The sequence below is a fragment of the Dermacentor andersoni genome, chromosome 4 (assembly GCF_023375885.2).
Source record: "Dermacentor andersoni chromosome 4, qqDerAnde1_hic_scaffold, whole genome shotgun sequence".
In the NCBI taxonomy this organism is placed as follows: Eukaryota; Metazoa; Arthropoda; class Arachnida; order Ixodida; family Ixodidae; genus Dermacentor; species Dermacentor andersoni.
Window position 1 is genome coordinate 125,939,168 of NC_092817.1, and position 20,483 is coordinate 125,959,650.

General features: G+C 47.7%; 1 protein-coding gene across 2 annotated transcripts in view; it reads right to left on the reverse strand.

Annotated features, from left to right (window-relative positions):
- The window catches only part of LOC126537606 (vesicular glutamate transporter 1-like), a 226,148-nt gene that overhangs the window by 188,553 nt on the left and 17,112 nt on the right, over window positions 1-20,483 (reverse strand). Inside the window, exon 1 of one of the 2 annotated variants that reach the window (XM_050184755.3) lies at window positions 8,834-9,421. The exons of the other annotated variant lie outside the window; for it this stretch is intronic. Coding sequence (XP_050040712.1) covers window positions 8,834-8,943 — 110 coding nt within the window. The 5' untranslated portion in view covers window positions 8,944-9,421. Of the gene's footprint in view, window positions 1-8,833; window positions 9,422-20,483 lie in introns of those variants that run through there. 2 annotated transcript variants of the gene reach the window in all.

Genomic DNA, 20,483 nt, shown 5'->3' on the forward strand with positions numbered 1-20,483 from the left:
ATTACCGGCGCGCTCTTCTGAGGGATATGATTGTATAAATTTGGGTAGAATTGCGCGTATTGCTAAGTTGGCATGCTATTTATCTTCAGGAAACATCTATATTTGCGTTTCACATTTAGTGGAACAGCTAGCTCTGGTCCATTCACTGAAGCTGTAGGTAAACAACCATGCAGCAGCCACTGCAACAGACGTCGCGACAAGGTCGCGGTCTATGTCAGCCAACTGAAACGATATTTTACTTTTTTTTCCCAATTAGTATAAATTGGTTATGAATGAATATATAGTAAGGACATGTACTAGCAAATGAATCTCGGCAAAATTTCAGGGCTGGTGGTTGTCTGACTTTTTTATTAGCAGCCTTCAAATAACACCTACGCAGACGACGCGCGCACCTGCTGGTTGGTGAATATGGCGTCAATCACAGAATATGTGGCCTCCGAGATGTTCAGCGCGCCGCGGGCGCCTCTCAATCGCGGAGGTCATGCCCAGGCACGACGCTGGCTCTCATCGTTTCGTGTTCTGCATGATTTCCGGTGTGCGCGAACGGCGTTGTTTCCTTTTCTTTTTTTCAGTTTCGGTATCAAAAACCTTCTGCGAACTTTTCGGGACGCATGCACTCGTATTTCACACAAAGAAATTAGGGCGGAGGCTGTTTATCTCAAAACCATCTGAAACTAGGCTTTATTACGCGGTCCAAAACTTCGTTACAGTTGGCCTTTGAGAACGTCAGCACGCGTGAACGTTAGGTGGTTGCCATATAACAAGACGTTGAGATGTTAACGAAAAAAAAATATCTTAAGAATATCAAAACCGCCGACTTACTCGTACTTCACGGTGTCCATTCGACGCACGAATGACGCGGTGACAGGCAGAACTGTAGTGCGAAAATGTGGGGGTCATGGCAGCAGCTGCTGCGTTTTAGCACTTTCTTCGCAACGAGATGTAGGCAAGGCAAAAGTGGACGTCTATGCACATGCGAACAAAAGCACCCGGGTTGTCAAGAAAAAGAAAGAAGATAAGGCGAATTCCTTCGCGGCCTCAGAAGTAACGTCGGCTTCAAAAGCTTCAAAGCCAAAGCTAGTGTGACGTGACGGGCCTTCTACTATTGTTCGGAGGCCACTGTTATGTTTTCGTTGATCCAAAGCCGCAGGGAGAGACAGAGAGATCGGGCTTTTATAATATCCTGTACTTCGAAGCGCAAGGTCGCCTACAGAGCCTGACGAAAGACTTTGTTGTTTCAAAATTTTTGACACAGACGTTACACATTGAAGTTGCATAGTCGAAAAGTGCTCTCGTTTGTTTAAGTAGGCTCTATTCTAACTGTAAGATAATTTGCGCCTTTAAAAGCGAATAAGGGCGTAAATTACATTGCTGTTCACCTAGACTGCTCCTCTTACATTAAACACTAAATCTTAAAGGAGTACTGACAAGATATCCAAGACTTCCTTTTTTACCCGCCGCGGTTGCTCAGTGGTTATGGTGTTGGGCTGCTGAGCACGCGGTCGCGGGATCGAATCCCGGCCACGGCGGCCGCATTTCGATGGAGGCGAAATGTGAAAACATCCGTGTACTTAAATTTAGGTGCACGTTTAAAAAACCCCAGGTGGTCGAAATTTCCGGAGTCCTCCACTACGGCGTGCCTCATAATCAGGAACTGGTTTTGGCACGTAAAACCCCATAATTTTTTTTAAGACTTCCTTTTTTGCGGTGAATGAAGTTCCAAGCCCTGTGAACGGAGCGAAATACTAGCAAGCGCCAGAACAGTCAAACTATTTCGTATAGTGCTTCTTGCTGCGAGCTATAGTTTCGCGGTATTGGTACGAATGATATGTACTTGTCGCGACGTCATGATATGCTGGTTCGCTCCGTTCCTGCTATCGTTGTGGCTGCCAAACGCGGGTGCAGTCAAGAAAAAAATGCGCAGCACTCTTGTTTATTTTTTTTTTCCTATGCGTAACGTCGTCATATCTATAGCCTTATCTCTACAATAAGTCAGTAAATCTTGCTCCCTGTAAGGACGGCACGACAATGTCGATGACGCCAAGTCTGACATTTCTAGAGAACTTTAAGTACGAAATTTAAATGCCTTACAAATGTTTCCCAACCTTCGTGCTCGAAAGTGTCATCTTTTTTTTGCGCGGCAGAAATGGTGGTAGCCTCTACAACTTGGGAAAATGTGTGTCAGTACTCGTTTGACTTTCTCAGCCAACACACACTCCATGTACCTTGCTAGCGTCTGCACGCGTACGTATTCCAGCTTGAGCTGCAGAGTGAACGTGTATGCACTATAGTGCTACTGCCGTTAGCTATAAATTAAATTTTGTTTGAATTTTTCAGAATTTTCTTCTTCTTTCTCATTTTATTCCCTTTACCTCTTTCCCCAGCTTAGGGTAGCCAGCCGGTACTTACACAGGCTAACCTCCCTGTACTTCCTCCCCTTTTTTCTCTCCATCTCTCTGTTGTTTCCATTTACGTGAAGCTAACCGTTATCGCAAAAATTCGTTACTATGAAGTAACAAAAGCAACGAGTCAAGGTTTTAGCAGAATACTCGGCTAACCCCGTTTTCTGTTTCAATGGTTGTCGAGAAGAATTTCGGTCGTATTCTAAAGCACGTTGCGACAATCCTGATATCGTCGCAGCTATGCTTCATTGTGGCTTCTGAACGCTACTCTTGCGTCCTACAGACCCAATATTGGCGCCTTTAATTTCCATATTAGTCTTTGTTTCGTGGGACAGTGCCTTCAGGCGGTGCGACGCCCATCACAAGCCAATCTGGCTCGTTTCGTGGGCTTTTCGCGCACAAGCTTCATGTCCTGAGCCCCCGTCGAGCTGCGGCAACTTCATATGCATCTACGAAAATTCTCATTCATTTCTCTTGTCAACAATATAAAGCACAGTCATCGCATTGGGTGTTTTTTTTTTTGTTTTGTCTTCACAGTTACGACTTTGCATAGAGTTCAAAACCCTCGATAAATCACGTTCTTCTTCTTTTCGGTAATTTTCGTGTTTTTCGATTTCTAGCGTCGATTTCTTTTTTGGGCACAATGCGTAGAATAAGTGCTACGAGTCTACATATCCAGACTACATCGCTTTATGACGCTCCTCGGTCTGTAAACTTAAAAACGACTATTCTTTCAAGTGACGTTGGCGAGAAAAATATCACAAAGGAACGCGAAAGCTCGAGAGTCTCTAAAGACTACCCCTATTTCTCCCTCTCCCTCTATATCAGCAGCCACTCCCGTACCCTTAGCCCGTTTTGTCTGCGTCTGTAATGCGACCAGTGCTCTTGGCGCTGCACCGTTTTCTTTTTCAACTGGCAGTACCACTAAACTGCCGGCCAGCCAGGCAGTGGTCAGCTCCATTGCCAGCAACTCGGAGTTGTCACGTGTGACACCGAGGTGCAGGTGGTTGTTTGTGCCCGGAGCGAGAACAACGTTGAAGACATTTCAGAACTACGAGGAATGTGCTCGACTAAGCGCACTGCAGACAGTGTGGTGGCTGCACTGACAACATACTCACAATACGACGCCCCTCCCCCCCCCCCCCCCCCCCCCCCCCGCTATGTTACCACCGTGAACCCTCAAAGAGATCCGCGAGCAGACAGTACAAACTGAAGAGCCGACTCACTCTTGCGCGCTCGCCCTAACTATTCTACCGGAAACCTTAGGTATACCAGCAGCAACGGGGCTGCAGGTACGATAAAGACGTTCTGCCCTCTACGTATGTGCTGAACTGTTTGCCTTGCCTATTTTTTAAACTTATCAGGATGTTTCAGTACGGAGCTGCAAAGGAATGATTCTACGGGTTCTGCGACGACTGCAGAATTTCGTCCCTGACAAAGGTCTGACCCTTGGTCTCTGGCGGCAGCATGACCGATCGGCCGCATTGTCCGTCGGCAGGAGCGGTCGTCTCGAAAGAGGAGTTGACCTTTCCGCCGGAAGCCGTTGAGAGCGGTCAGTGCACACACAGGCCACGCAAGGAAAAGAAACGAAGCATAAACGTGAGATACAACAGTGCCGCGGGAAGAAATGTCAGGGCTTCATTAGTCACTTGCCTCTGCGTGCATACAATGTATTGGCAAACCTCACGCGCGCGACATTAGAGCCCATACACGGAGAAGAAAGACACTCGCGTCTGATATTATTGTTGCGACCTATGCAGCACAACACCATAGCATTTCTTCGTCGGAGTAGAAAAAAAATCAATCTTAATCACGTTGTCGTCATACTATCGTTGTCACCATCGTCGTCATGTTGCTGCTGTTGTCACAACACGCACGCACGCACGCACGCACGCACGAACCCACACACACGCACACACACGCACGCACACACACACACACACACACACACACACGCACGCAATTGATCGTTCATCTGGTAACGCTTTGCTGGATGCCAAACGATGCTCGATGCCCAAGAAACTGCAAAATTCTTCGCATAACATCGATTCCTATAGTGCGTGGGATCGGCACAATTTATTGTTTATGTTTAAGTTGCCCCAAGTGTTCAAGGTTCTGCCATAGTCGCTAATGCAACTCACGACAAGCTGTCGTAGAGCACAAAGAAAGTGCACGATGCGCTCCTGGCCGAGAACGAAGCTGTGTAAATGTAAGTTGCTAACCCCGGCAAAGTCGTGTCATCAGCCGCGCAGTTTTACATCTGCCTAATGCAGATTTGTCTTCCGCGAACTATGGCGCCGTTTGCTTCAGTTTTCACGCTTTCATTTTTTTTTTCCTTTCTGCGTGTCCTCCGTCTCTCTCAGCGAATGATATGTGTATCCCTTTAACGCAGCTGACCACTGCCGTCGACGTTTTCGCGAGCCGCTGATTAAAGGGGTCATTGTTGGGACGACGAAGTGACAAAGCTGGCAGCGACGTCTAGCCTCAGCGACCACCGCGGCTAGCCTCCACATCTGACCTGACATCTCTCGTCGAAAGGACCGATCACCTGCCCTTCTCGGTCGTCGCCTCGGCGAGTCCTGCACTCCAACCGCGACATTTCGATGCCGACGTCACTCAGTCGGAAAAGCGCAAATGCGACGGGGCCTCTCTCTACAGCAGCGGGAGCACGCTTATTCCAACCTCCCTTCCTCCAGCATTTTCGTGCGTAGGTGGCAACCGCGTCAATACGTAAAGGGACACTAAAGAGAAAAGTGATTTCTGCTGCATCAGTAAATTATTTTTCTATGACACCAAAAACATCACTCTTACCACGCTAAGACGCTTGGTAAACCAGAAAAAGCGCAAGAACGAAATACGGGTGGCGACGCCTCCTTGAAGTTCCCGCACCTGGTCGCTGTGACGTCATGGACTTTGATGGCATCTTCTAGCGCCTACTTAATTACATAGCGGTACAGATTGCCTACATTGTGTTCTAAAGGAACCAAATATGGAACATGGCAAGTATTGGGAATCTTTACTCGGTCAACGCAGCCCAAATGCGAAAACATACTTGGAATCTCTGACGTCACACTGATCTACCGGCGTCGGGATTTCGGCGCTACATTCAAATACTGATACTTCGACCTTCATTTTCTTATCTAATAATAAGACTAATATTTTGAAATGACTGCCTGCAGGGTTCTCAAACAATGGTTTATTAGTCTCAAGAGATTTATTGTTTCGCTTTTGTGTCACTTTAAACGACGACAAGGGAAGACTGAATCTATGGGAACGAATGAATGGAGCAGTCAAACGGGCAACTCGGACCAGCTGTCCCCACACTGGCGCGAAACTAAAAAGAAACAGATGGGGCTATAGAAGAAGAAGCAAGATATAAAACTGCGATTCCGGGAAATCGACTGAACGATGAAGAAGCCAATAAACAAGAACTATTCATTATTATTTGTTTTGAACACGTATACACAATTAATACGAAAGGGAGTGCGAGGAGCAGGCAGGCAAAACTACAAGACAGTTACATGCACGAGCACAGGCGCATGTCACACCGACAGGTGGTTAGCCAGAGAGAGAAGTGACAAAGGAAATTGAGGGTCATTCCATTGCTCGCCAAAGATTCACTCAACCGCTTTACAGGCTGCAATGAAATGTGAGGCGCTTTGCCTTCGGATTCGGCAGACAGCTTGAGAAAGCGTGAAGATACAAAGGCTTTCTTTCGTACTATACGCCCATTGCAGTGGATCAAATAGAAGACGAAATACTTAACCGAGTGATAGCAAATGGTGCGAAACTAATTGGAGATGTTCTAACCACACATACAAGTCCTTTTACTTGCAGTTCAACTGCCTCTTTTTTTTTCCCGAAACAAGAACAATCAGGCAATAAAAGCTTAGTTGGGTATTGGAAAATCCTATCGATTGATTGTCTAGCCGTACTTATTATAAAGACGTGCATGGTTCATTTAGCTAGGTACAAAACTTATGATGACTGTTAGCATATTGTCACGTTGTAATGACAGTGAAGACGCTGACAATATCAAATGTGTCCCGCTCTGAGGCGACATTATTGTGCCGCCTCTGGGTGGCATTTACGAAGGCCTACTTGTTCCGCATTGGAAGGGGGGGATACGTCCACGTGAGACTATTGTGGAACCACAGAAACGACTGACCGCGTCCTTTGTACCCAATACGACGCCGAGCGCGAAGCTCTCCGGACAGCATTGAAGCAGCTGGACTCTAGACCATTTTCGGTAATGAAGATCTTTGGACCATGGCCGTACGCGTCGATGGCACATAAAGCCATGAAAGCGCTGTTGAAATACATCAAGTCGACAGGTCTTGGCAACCGTGTGTAGACTCGATGCCAACTTTCAAATGTGCTCGAAACCGTGCTCTCTCGATCTCATCTCTCTCTCTATCTCTCTCTTCAACCCCATACCCTTTCCCCGAGTGCCGGGGGTGCGTCTGGTTAACCTCCCTGCCTTTCCTGTCTTCTCTCTCTCTCTCGGACAGTATAAAAATGTACTGTGAGTGACGAAGCTGACTCTTCATTAAGCAAACTTGTCTCCAGGAAAAGGAGTGACACTCAAAGCACAACGATAGCCCGGATCACGCTACTCGATCGTCGAAATCTGATCTGCGGGTCAGACGCGTCGGCTGTATGCGACTGACTCCACGTGTACATTTCAGGCGTAATCGCTGGTGGTCGCGCACATTCAGGAATGTACACAACTATTCGCGTCGGGCATGCACTCTGATTGCACAAGGTTCGTCGACAACATAGAGAACAGTTAAATATCCGCGACTGCATTCGAGAAAGATCCGATACTTGCAGACGCGTTCGCGCCGAGCGATGACTTTAACAGCTGTTAGCGGGTGAAAAGCCGTCTCCCAAAAAAGAATAAACGATGTACGCGCGCCAATATCTCTAATTTCGTCCCTATTTCTATATTTGTTTGGTACACAAGAACCCCGCAGAATTTGCTCAGTTGCGGCAGCTCGAAGACTTTGACTCACGAGCTGCGCGCAAGAAAGGATTGTTAGCTCTAACCAGTTCTTGTATTTCCTTTATCTTATGTCTAACGTATCGCAAAGCAGCGCTGTCGGCAGGCATTCGCAGAGCGCGGCCATTTCTTTATTTTTCCTTTATATGTTGGGTTAATAATACACGATTGTCATGATGCTTTGCGTATAGACAGTCACCTCACTAGGCATTTGAGCAAACGCATTTTTCAGTCGCGCTGACATTCATACCGCGCCAATGTGTCTGAGTTCAAGTGCGGTATAGTTCGAATATTTCTGGAGTTCGACAATCCCATAGTTCTTTGTACAATAATGCGAGACGAAAAAAAGAAAAAGAAAGGACAATCCTCCTCCAGAATGACTAAGAGCCACAAGGTCCATCAACATAACAAAAGCTGTCTGCCAGCAACATAGTGTGTCGCCTGTCACCGATATAAACACAGAATTTTGTTTCTTTGCTCATATGTGTTTTTTTTTTTTTTTCAGGAAGCGAGTACAGCGTTTGTCGAAAGAAACGAAATCCCTAGGAACAGGAGTGTTTCCAGATGTATATATGTAGACATATATGAATAGATGTTTGCCAAGATCTCGTCCGGTTTGGCAAGCCTTTTGCCAGAACCGTTTAATGATTTTGGCCAGCTCTCTTTGATGTTCACGAGGCTGCCAAGGAGTGAGATTCGTTTGCTGATGTAAGAACATGCAATCACGTGCTACAGTCGTTGATAATATTATTAGAAGTATTTAAAGTAGGGCATTATTTCCCATGCCATCAAGGTCGCCCTCCCAGGAAAATGTTGCTCGTGCAAAAGTCTTTCTTTCTCGTTCATTGCACTGTCAGCACACAGTTAACGGCGTTTCCTTATTACTCCTCTGATTCTTAATATTCTGTTCAGACAGAAACCCGTCGTAGGAAGTGCGGGAGAGCTGAAGCTAAATTAAGCACGCTGTTTTGAAAGATCAATTCAGGACTGGAACCATTCAGGCTGTTACATATTTAGTCTTGCAACTTTTACCCGCACGAAACGACACGCCAAAACACGTTTCACGAGCAGATGTTCTCAGCTGGTCAACCAGCGCATAATTTATTTCAGGTAGTGAGATTTTTCAAAACTTTTCTTCAGTGATCGCCATGCGAAATTTAACCGCTCTGTACGATGTATGAGGCAACCACTGAAGAGATGAGGAGTAGCCGGCGCCTTAAACTGTGCGCCAACATCTCCTTATATCATATCAAAAAAAAAAAAAAAAAACGCTCTCAGTTCGCACACGAGCGTTCTACCCTGCAGGGCGAGAAGAAATCCCCGCCAAACTACGCTTCACTACGCGCGCGACGACGGCCGTAATCGCACCCACAACAAACGGTCCGCTCCAGCGCACCTGTATATGCGCATTGTTTCGGCGCAGACTCACCCGAGCTTCTCGTTGATTGTCGACGGCGCCAGGTGGCACGAATGGACGGAAATCACGTGGCCTCCCGCGTCACCGCACGATGCGCCCCTCTGCAACCTCAACACACCCATCGCATCGAGTCAGCCGACGATCTGGCACGCATTCGCAGCACCGCAAATGAAAAAGGACGACGACGATCGCTACTGTCACCGCGCCGAACGCAGGAGTATCGCGGCCGTGGGGGTTCTGTCCACTGCGCCCTCGGCGACTCTCTCCCAGAGGGGCCCTCGGAGACGCTGTTTGCGTGACGGAGCAGCCGCAGCTACGGGCGCGAAGCCAGCCGGCGAGCCGCGCATACGACGAGCGAGCGTCTGCGAGTGTCCCCCCTGATCCGCCGCCGTCTGTGCTCCGACTCGCTGCTCCGTCTGTGGAACGTGCGAAGCAGCTCCACGCCTCGCCTCGCGACCGACCCCTGGCCTGGGGCACCGGCTTTCTTCGACATTCACGAGGCGCTATCCGTATCGTCACTCCTGTCAATTGTTAAATTTTTCTTTTTCGACCTTTCTTGTTTTCTTTATTGCTCCGCGAGCAACGTCAGCGAGATTCCCACTTGCAGCGTCTAGCGCGCGGCGCAAGTTGTTCCCTCTGGCGACTGTTCTTCCCTCGCTCGCCGCACCGCCCTCTCCGCGCGCGCAGCTGCGCGTCACACCGTTTCCGTGCATAAAAAGGCGAGACTCACTGCATTGTTTTCGCCGCCTTGTCCGGCCTCGCCCCCACACCCCTTGTGCTTTCTTTCATCGCCATTTTGCATTGGCCTGCATTAAACGTAGGCGCGGTTGACTACGTCTACGCGAACGCGTGTGCTGAAGCATGCCCTCGGAACAGCTTTGTCGTTCTTCAGATACAGGGAGAAAGCAGTACGCGCGCGTTGGTAGGAATGGTTCGCGTCTGACCCCAACGGCGAATTCGGCAAGTCGCACCGGTGCGCACCGGGCGACCCTGGTGCGACGATGATTGGATGAAACGACGCACGAGGGTGCCCCGGGGCGCACCAGTGCGATTTGTCGAGGGTGCCATTAGTCAATATGCTGCAGCGCTCGAACGGGTGAAGATATGGACTTCTCTTCCGTAACCTGGCTCTAGTTAGTCCGTTGCTTTCGAATCAGTCATGCGACCACCGAAAAAGCGCCAAGGCTTCTTTCAGACGCCGCCCCTTCTGAACTTGTCTACAATGAAATTTCCTTTCATTAGCATGTAGTAGGTTTGAAAGGGTACAAGTAAACAAGTTGAGACACGGGGTAGGTCTGCTTAAATGGAGTCCAAGTGGCGAGGTTCAAAACAGTACGCCTCCCAATACTTCATTTCACTTAGTCGGAAAATATATGGAGACCTAAGCCCCACTTTCCACATTTTTTAGCTGTTGTGACTGCATATAGTTCGACTATCCGACGCGGCGACCGCATTTCGATGTAGACGAAATGCAAATACACAAGGTGTATTTACATTTAGGTGCGCGTTAGGAAACCTCAAGTGGTCGGAATCAACCCACAGCCTTCAGCTGCGGCGTCACTCGTAAACTGTACAGTTTCCCCCCTGGACACTAAACCCCACAAATTAAAACAGTAGTTTCATAGAGTATCATCTCAATACAAGAGAAAAAAAATTGAGCAATGCGCATCTCCTCTTTCACAGGCCACACTCGTATGTGTGGTTCGTTCGCGCAAGCGCCGTTTCATCAGGGAGCTTGAGGTTTTGAAAAAAAAAAAAAAAGCACTTCCGGTCTCCCGTTCTCGTGCTCGACTTTTTTCTGAGAAAGAAGCTGGACGCACCTTTGCGTGTCTTCGAAAAAATTGTGCAGTAACCATCGACGATGATTGCCAATCCAAACAAATAGTCGAACGCTTTTAGACAGCTATTCGCTTTATTAAAGGAATGATGCGCTTCAAGGCGTGCATTTCTTGCAGTGAGGACACTTCGGCTTACGCTTTGTGTTTCATTGCGTAGTTCCGCAGAGAACGGAACCGTTAATTAGTACATCTGTACGAGCGCCGGAGCTCTCACTTGCAGCCACCGCAGAGGGAGAGGGTTTGCGGGAGAAGAGAAGGGCCGTCTTTCCCGAGCGCTCCCACGCAGCATCTGAACCTTCCAGTCACCCCAAAAGCTCGCTCGTGGTTGCGTAATGCCACGCAACGAGAGGCCCGGCTATTCGCTTATACGCATAACAATGCTACGAAAGCACGCCTTCAACGAAGCATAGTTCTATACCCTTCAAATTTTCGTCTATTGCCTATCGTCACGACTTCCATAATAGCCCGGGATATTTGATGAAACTGGACGACATGCTTATTTTACCTCCGCAAATGTCATATCTAGAACTCGTAAGATTGCGAAAACTACGTTCGCAACGAATTAAAGAAAAAATCTAATATACTTGCTGTTGCCGACGAACGGGCACCGAGACACGGTTACGCGAAACCGCGCGCGCCTTAGCATCGGCGGCGAAACTTCGACCGCCAGACATCGACCTCCGACCGCCACCGACGAAAACGGGCGCAAGAGCCAAAGAAAGCTGTTCCCTGTCGAGGCAAAACCTCAACCTTGCCTCAAGCAATTCTCTCAGGCAGATCGTCAAGAAGTCGCAGCGGGATGCCCCTACTCTGACGCGCAGTATACACCTCCGGATGAAGTGCCTCGCCTACGCCTACGCACCTCGTTTCGTTTTTTGGGAACATAAAACTCGATCGTACATTAGATGCCCTTATCTCCGCCGTTCACGACTGCACGTGGCCTACACACTTTGTTCTTTTTCACCGAATAAGAAGGAAGAAAACCTCCAACTGCACTCATACTGTAACAGCCCAGACGCCTCTGTCACATCCGCACGATGGTCATTAGTGGACGACCTCCATGCACCTTTAAACAACCAGCACACTACGTCTGCTCAAATTTCAATGTATGCTCTGGATACACTGAATGCATGTGCTGGCATCCCTTGAGTAGAGGAATGATCCGCAAGTTACCAGTCTTTTGTGCGCAGAAAGTTATACAATAGCCGCCTCACCGATCATCACCACAGAAGGTGGTCAGTGTTCTTCGCACGACTGCCTGTGCAAACGACCAGAGCGCGTTTATTTTATTTCGCGGATGTGTTGCTCTCACTCTGATGCAGCTGTATTGTCTCTCTCACTTTATATATTACCCTCCCATTTCCCCCTCTTCTAGCGCAGGGTAGCAAATCGGCTACTACTATCTAGTCAACCTCCCTACCTATCCGTTATTTCACAACCCTTCCTCCTTCTTCTCGCGCATACCATATGGACTCGTGTAAGGGCCGCACCCCCAACTTGGCAGCCAGAAATTTGGGGGGAAAACTTCCAGCGGAGAAGAAATCGCTTTCAGTGACCCGATACATCGGTGCCCCGATGTGTGCTGCCATGGATGCAGATTCAACACACATGTTGGAGTCTACTTGAAGCGAAGTGGCCAGCAGCAACGCTGTACTGGCGGACATCCTCATGTGGCGATGAAGAGAAAGAGCTACTTATGCGGAGCTTCTGCACATGTGTTGCCGCGCCAAGTAGTCCGGCAGCGTTTGGCAGCGCTTCTGGTTTCTTGGAACAGACGCTGGCAGGAATCGACGCAACTTCCACGTGCGGCGGTTTCGCGTTTGCTCACACGCAGAATTGGGAAACTCGGCAAAATAAGTCAGCTTTAACACTCAGTTGTGTGGTTTGTCTTATTTAGCTGTTTTAAATGAGCTTTGGCTAACGCGGATGAAAATGTGGAACATCTTTTGGAGAAGAGCTCTCTCTCGTACGCGCTTTGTTTCCCCCCTTACCTTTCCTGTTACTGCCTCAGAAAGTACCTGGCGTGCTCACAACGCTCAGGCTGCAGCGGCGGAAGGCAGAGCGCTGCCCTTGCTGGAGTCATTGGCTCAATGTTGTTTTCATGCCGATTCATGGTCGCTACCGTATGTGGTCGCAAAGAATTGACCTTCGCTTCACATTCCGGTCATATAATTAACTTTCAATGGATTCCCTATCATACAGGTATAACAGGAAATGAGGTGGCCGACCACTTGGCGCGGCTAATGCTCGCTCTTTGAATGCGATTACTCATCTGGAATTCGTTCAATTGGGCGCCAAATGTGTTCTACGCAAGCTGTGTAGGACGCTGTTTTGAAGATATGCGGTTTAACGCGCAAACAAAGATGTCATTTCTGTATCGAGTCGATCCTACTCTACGGTTTTCTACGGCGCATCCTACTCTATGGCGCATGCGCCCGTCGATAGTTGGACAGCACGACAACGGCGACGGCGCGAACGCGTCTCGAGCCTCCGTCTAATTTCTATCGCAATGACGTAAGTAATAAGGATGCCGTGTGCCGCTATCTGTGGTTATTTGAAGTTGTCATTTTCTAACGGCAACAACGGATTAACATGGCTACGGTGGGTTCGCATGCCCGAAAACGGTTCTGCAGGCGCGTTTTTGGTGTATTGCGATCTTGTCGACTTGACGTCGCTAAGCACAAAATTTAGAAATTGTTCACGTCACAGCCCAAAATGGCGGTTTCTATAAAGCGAAAAGAAAATGTTATGCAGCTTCGAATCACGGAACGATCAATATCACCATTTTTTTTTCAAGCCACCCTAGCTTTTTCTAGCTTCCCGTGTGCTATCTTATACGCAAACATCGTTTTGTTCTCACGCACCTATTGCCGCTCTTGTTCAAGTTTCTATCCAGGAATTCTGACAGACGCGAAACTACTCCTGCTTACAGACCTGCTCGTTGTCGGAAAGTTCTTTTATCTTGCTTTCTGTACTACCAAAGTATGACAAGCTAGAAAAGAGGCTTTTGTGTTCAAATTTTGAGACGCTAAAGAAGCTTTCTTTTGCCTTGGCTTACAGTACTTTAATCTTTCGTGAGCCATACTTGGGCGTTGGAATGGCGGGGATGAAACAATGATCAATCACCGATACCTTGGAGTGTGATAGAAAAAAAAGTTATGAAGGACACATGTCTATCCATGCAAACGAAGCCTTCTCAGTTTTAGAGGAAGATGCATCGAAATACTCACACCTGGTATGTACAATGTGAAGGTCTCTTTACTTACAGATTACGGTACGGTGTTGCTGTCGCGCCCCGGTACAATGAGAGAAGCGCAGCAATTTTTTTTCAGCCACTATGATAGACATTGGAGAGCAAGCGGAAATATTATTGAGCCTTAAAACGCGTTTCATCCCAAGACAAGGCATGCTCGGGCCTTGTAAAAAAGCGCCACAGCACGACGGTACACTGAAATACACGCAGCAAAGTTCGGTGACGAACCTGCAGTCCAGAAGATGCGTGCATTCAGTTGTCAGTTTTTAAAGTTTCAGTTAAAGTTCAGTTAAAGTTTTAAGCACTTCTTGGCTCGTTCCTCGACATCATTTCGTCCGTAACAGTCGGCAGCACAGACCTTGGCAGAGCGCCAGAAAGTGCTTCCATTGGCGGGATTCATGTGCTGCCTATTATTTACACGCCAGATAAACAGCTACATTGATGTTTTGTATTCAAGTACATTTTAATATGAAGTTGACCCTGTCAGTGTTTCCCGTGTATTCTACTCGTTGATGGTGTGATGGCTATGCGACCAACGGAAGCGCGGTATGTACTATATCGCAAATAACAACTTTCACTAGTCGGTAAACTATGTCGATTGTCGCTACACTGTAACACTGGTTTACAGCCAATACTGTTAAAATGACATTGACTATGCCCACCGATCACAGCTCGAGAAAACTTGCCTGTGCAGTTGTACGCATGCGCTATCAATGCTGAGATGCACCAGATGCACGATGAAGCAAAAATTTACTACGTCAGATCAGAGATGGTGGTCGCTAAGGATGATTTCAACAATGAAAAAGAAACTAGAAGATATGCATATTCTAGATCAATGGTCAAACGTTCGCGGCTTGCCACTCGGATTGAAAGACACATCTCTACGTGGACGGGTAAGGAATAGCAAATACGTCAATAGGTTATGTGTCTGCAGTGCTCTACATACCAAAAGAAAGTTTCCTATGGTACGATCACTTTCCAAAGTATTGTTTCCGCAAGAGTTTGCGTAAGAGTTCCTTCAGGAAAGGAGGCCACAAACTACGCGAAAGAAATTTTATTTCAGCAATTTGTTCAGCATATGAGCCCCATTCAAAGGGTGAGTCGCTTCTTTCTTTTTTTTTTTCATAACACACGGTGAAGGAAGCACTAATTTGTAGGAAGGAAACTCCTTTCACAGGCACAAGTGAGCACAAGGTACTCAATAATGTCGAGAAGCGGGATTGTTGGCCCTTGAAAGCCGCGCAATACATTAGGCTTCGCACGTGTTTCTATTGTTTGCAAGGTTTTGTATTCGAGCAGCGCAAATGCTCCGGAGTACACAGCTGCGTCTCACGCGGCTCGTTTAGCGAGCGCTCGGCTCATTATGTGCCGGAACACAAAGCCTCAATGCTTCGGCGACACTTGGCGCGATGTGTCAGTAGCTTCGTTTGCGTAAACTTGAACGCGATGCGGGTCGAATTCGAAGTCGAGCTGACACAGCCCGACTTGACCGCGTTTATGTTCCTTTTGCCAAACGGGTTGCCCGGGCCAACCCACCATATGCAGGTGGTTTTGCAGAACTCGATGCTCGCTCAGCGGGACCGGCTAGCGTTTACACGAGCCCGACGACAAGATTTCGACCCGACAAGCTGACTCGACCCGATTTCATCAGGTTCACGTGAAGGTGCATATCGAAACTATGTACAGTACGGCCAGTGTAAGATGAAGTAAGAAAACAGTTTTCGGGAACTGTACGCAGAAACGACGTCGCATTTGAAAGAAACTAACGACTGCATATCAGGTGGTCACGCAGAAACAGCCTAGGTGGCTGCGAGCTAATGACGACTTCGTTCTCGCACTCATGGACCCACCGCAGGAGCACATCCGCGTTAGCGTGGTGCAGATGAGTGTAGTCGAAATTAATGGCATTGGAACATGTGGCAGACGGTTTCGAATTTCGCGTTCACCCCGTGCGGCGATTTATCCTAATTCGTTAAGTAGGTCGCGTGACGATCCGCGTCATGCCCTCGCAACAATGCCCACGAAGTTCCCAAAGCTTATCACACACATTTCACCCTAGACGCTAATTGCTTTGAAGCAGAAGCTCGAGAGCCCCCCACCCCCAACCCCCCCCCCCCCCTCAAAAAAAAAAAAAAAAATTGACCGTCACTTTAGCGTACGCTAAAGAAGGTGAAGGCGAAAGCCTGCGCACTCAGGAGACATTCATTAAATTACTTGACACTCTCATTCGAATGCATTATCACTTCTTATTCCTTGTATTCTTCCACCAAATACCGCGGGTTAGTGTCTTAATTGAAGCTAGCTTGCTTAACTGTAGCCTAATTAACTTCGCCCTAATTAACAACAAAGCTCATTGGTTCCATTTCCACGAGCGCTCGTGGGCTCTAGTCCCTTAGTTAAATCTATATTAATTAACAGTATCTTAATTACCTTCGCCTTAACACCAATGTGGTGGGTTCGATGTTCACATAAGCTCGAGGGTTCCTCTCCCACCGAAGGTCGTGAGTTCGCCTGCCTGAGTTAGCTCTATCTTAACTTTGCTTTTTGTGTGTGTGCGGGGGGGGGGCATGATGAGTGGCATCAGAGCGCCAGCTGTGGAAGAAGCAGTGGCACGAGCGCGTGTGGCGGTAAGGTGAGCTCACACGACTTTCTGTACCGCACTCCGCGTTTTCCAGACCATCGGGAGTATGAACCACTTAAGTCTTTCGCCTTAATAACTTGAAGTTTCCCTCACCCCTCCCGTTCATTTAGCTTTTGGAATGTCAAACGCGATCAGTCATCAGTCCCCAATTCGTTCCCCGGTTTCGCCGATCAACGATCACTGTTCCCTACTGGGTAGCTACACTTAACACACTTTCTCTGGCTCAAGGATGCACATAGCAACTCGGAGGAGGAAAGAGAAAGAGAAAAACACGAAAAGCGGCACAGACAGACCTGTCGGCTTCGCGGTCGGCCGAGCAAAGGTCGGGGACGTGGGAGCAAAAGTCTCTGGAGCAAGAGAGCGAGGGAACCACCATCGACGAGGCAGCACCAGCGTGGAGGGAGCGTTGAAGACGCGGCCCTTCGAACGAGACGGGCAACCCTAATGCCCTTCGCGTTGCCGCGGGAAAAGAAAAGGGGAAGTTGGGAGCTGTGCTGCCTAGCCGCGGTGTCTGAGCCACCTGTCCGATTCCCACGGCTGCGCTCTTTCGCGCAAGAGGGAGGGAGGAGGAACTCCAGTTGTTGTTGCTGCTGCTACTGACTGCCCCTCCGTGGCTGCGTGTGTCTGTTGTTCGCTCTCCTGGCGTGTGGTGACTTATTCTGCCCTGCCCTCTCTATTACACCTTTCGCCCTTTCTTTTTGCTCTGTCATTTCGGTCTGCCCGCTTCCCCGCTCCCCTCCTTCACTTGTCGGAGCGACCCATTCTTTCCCGCGTCAAACTGACGGGCCTGTATAGCCTTGCGCTTTTTGTCGGCCGACTACCATTTCTGAGGTCCGTCACAGCGATTGACCGCGCCTTTCACCCCTGGGTTATCCGGAGGTTCTTCAATCATGCCAAATTGGGGGGGGGGGGGGGGGGGGGAGGAAGCCCGCGCTGAACACGGTACACAAAGAAGCACAACACGACGAGGTTCGTCGTGCGGCCTGCTTGTTTGTTCACACTTTTTTTGCCGTTGGTCTTCTTGCAATTCGTGCGAGATAACGTCCTAACTATGGCCTGTCCATTGGCGAACTGCATTTCTTTCTGTCAGTTTGTGCGATATGTCCGTTTATTTGGAATAAAAATGTCGTTCAAGGTCAGCGATTGGCGTGCCTGTTATTTCCGACCCCGTCCCGCGTTGCCCCGTTAAAAAAAATTCAAAATTAAGTGCCCTTCCTGTGCATATTGTGTTTACGTGTTAGCGCTATAGCCGTGCAAACTGAATTACTCGCGAACTGGCCCGGCTCTCTACTTTATTGAATCACATTATTCGCAAAACTCGACCCTCCGATTGGATGAGAATGCCGACGAGGGCTGCAGCTGGTACAAAGGGAATTCGAAAGCAGCCCGAAATTAAGCGCGGGACGAAAGAAGAAAACTTGCCCTGAGCTGAAGTGCAAGCAATGTTTTACCCCTATTTCGGAGGCTAATTTTTGGCATCGAGGTTGCTGACTGACCAAAAGCGCGACAGGGCGAATGCTACATGTGGGCGAAGCAAGGGACTATACATGGATGAGGTTAAAATGTTGGTTTATTTTATTGAATTCCAAAGCAAGATTAGTGGTGCTTTCCTGCTCGTATAAAATACGCACGCACACATATGCACGCACACACATACACACACACACATGATTCGTAACTAAAACGAACGCAGCCGTTTTTGGTTATTCTTACATCATTCAATCTCTGCGCAGCCAACGAGACTTCAAGAACTGCTTTTCCACTTTCAATCGACTGACTACGCACGTTTGGGAAAATTAGATTATGGCCGGCATGCGCTTGCAACTACTACCTTTACCATCTTTTACTCACGTAGAAATGTTTCGTTTGTGCAGAAGCCGGCGGCAGTATTTTTGCTCACACTTCAAACTTAATTCAATTGAATCAATGTTCATCTGAACTGCAGAGTTCAATATCTCTCTAAGTAGACCGACACAGCACTGAGAATTATTGATTTTGTCTGTTGAGTCAGCCGCCTTGGCTATTTTTTTTTTTTTTTTGCTCTGAACGCTCGTTCTACGCAGCGCTAAACTCAAATTAAATTGCGTTCGTTCAACCTTGTGAGTGCAAACATAGAGAAGATTGTTGTGTCGATTCAAAAGCAATTTCGGGCACGACAAGCACACGTTGAACTTGGGAATTCTTCGCCTGTCTCTTCTTTATATAATGGAAGAGCCACGTCGCAGTCCAAATAAATAAATAAATAAATAAATAAATAAATAAATAAATTGAACTAAAGGACAATACAAGGAAGCGTCGCAACAAATGTGCTTGACACGATGCGGATTTTAGCACCAAATTAATATATCTCAATTTTTTTTTACTCGGCTACCTGGAATAACGAGGCCGTCCACCTAAGGTGCAGACTGCGCTTGCTCGGATTAAAGGTTACTCTCTCTCTCTCTCTCTCTCTCTCTCTCTCTCTTTGCAGCCTTCTTTTGTTCTTCTCTTTTTTTTTTTTTTGACATCATCCGCCGTGGTTGCTTAGCGGCTATGGCGTTGGGCTGCTCAGCACGAGGTCGCTGGATCGAATCACGGCCACGGCGGCCGCATTTCGATGGGGGCGAAATGCGAAAACACCCGCGTACTTATATTTAGGTGCGCCCTAAAGAACCCCAGGTGGTCCAAATTAATCCGGAGTACCCCACTATGGCGTGCCTCATAATCAGAAGGTGGTTTTGGCACGTACAACCCCATAATCTCTTCTTTTTGACATCGTCATTTCTTGTTTGTTCGTTCAATTTGTTGCTGTTTTTTATTAGATTTGCGCGCGAGAGCCGCATCACGTGCATTTCTTTCCGCTGTTCATAACACATTTGACATGTTGTTATCCAAGCACCATTTCCTCTTACACTCAGGTATGACGCAATAGTCTGAACAACCATAGTGTCACAACGTCAGAGAGAGGGAGTTTTTGAAAACGACAGCGGCAGGCAGCACAAACAGAACACTTAGAGGCCTTCTACCGCCTCTAGGATGCGCACGTAATTTTTTCATTGCAATGTTTCAAAAACCTTGTCTTTAAGCACGGAGTTTTTCATTGGGTAGGACAGGGTACTACTAGGTAGGAATTTTTCATCGTCACTATCACTTCGCGTGCCGCTTAATACTTTTCTCAAGCGAATTGTCTCGCTTTATTTTTTTTTTGCCCGAACTTGCCCCCGCCTACCCGATCCAAATAAACCACATTGAAATTGAAAAAAAGACATGGGGTTTTACGTGCCAAAACCACTTCCTGATTATGAGGCAAGCCGTAGTGGAGGATTCCGACCACGTGGGGTTCTTTAACGTGCACCTAAATCCAAGTATAGTGGTGTTTTCGCCGCCATCGAAATGCGGCCACCGTGGCCGGGATTCGATCCCGCGACCTCGTGCTCAGCAGCCCAACACCATAGCCACTGAGCAACCCCGGCAGGTTCAAATTGCAATTGAAGAGCGCACTGCGTACCTTTACTTCGAAAACTTGCACAAGTTGCCGTGTAAGAACATTTACGTCGAGATCGAAGTGTTGTTTGTATAAGGTAGAATGTCTTTGCGTATGCGCTATACTAGGTAGCCGAACTGCAGGAGGATTCTTCGTTGATACTGTCTTTCAAGAATAGCCCGTTGACATAATCTGATTATACGGCTTAATTACTTTTCTTAAGTTACTATTTAAACTTGGAGATTAATATTTGTGATTCCTCGTAATAAAGTGCCATGCCGCGGCGCTTCATTAACATTCCCAAAATAGAAGGGGGATACTTTTTTGAAGGCGTCGCTTTTAAGGCTGAGCAATTGCCGTCGTCAAAATAAAGGAAAAAGAAAGAAAGCTTGGTTTCTTCTTTTTTTCTTCTCGTTACACGATTCACATTAGACGTGACAACATGTTTACTTGACATCACAGTAAGT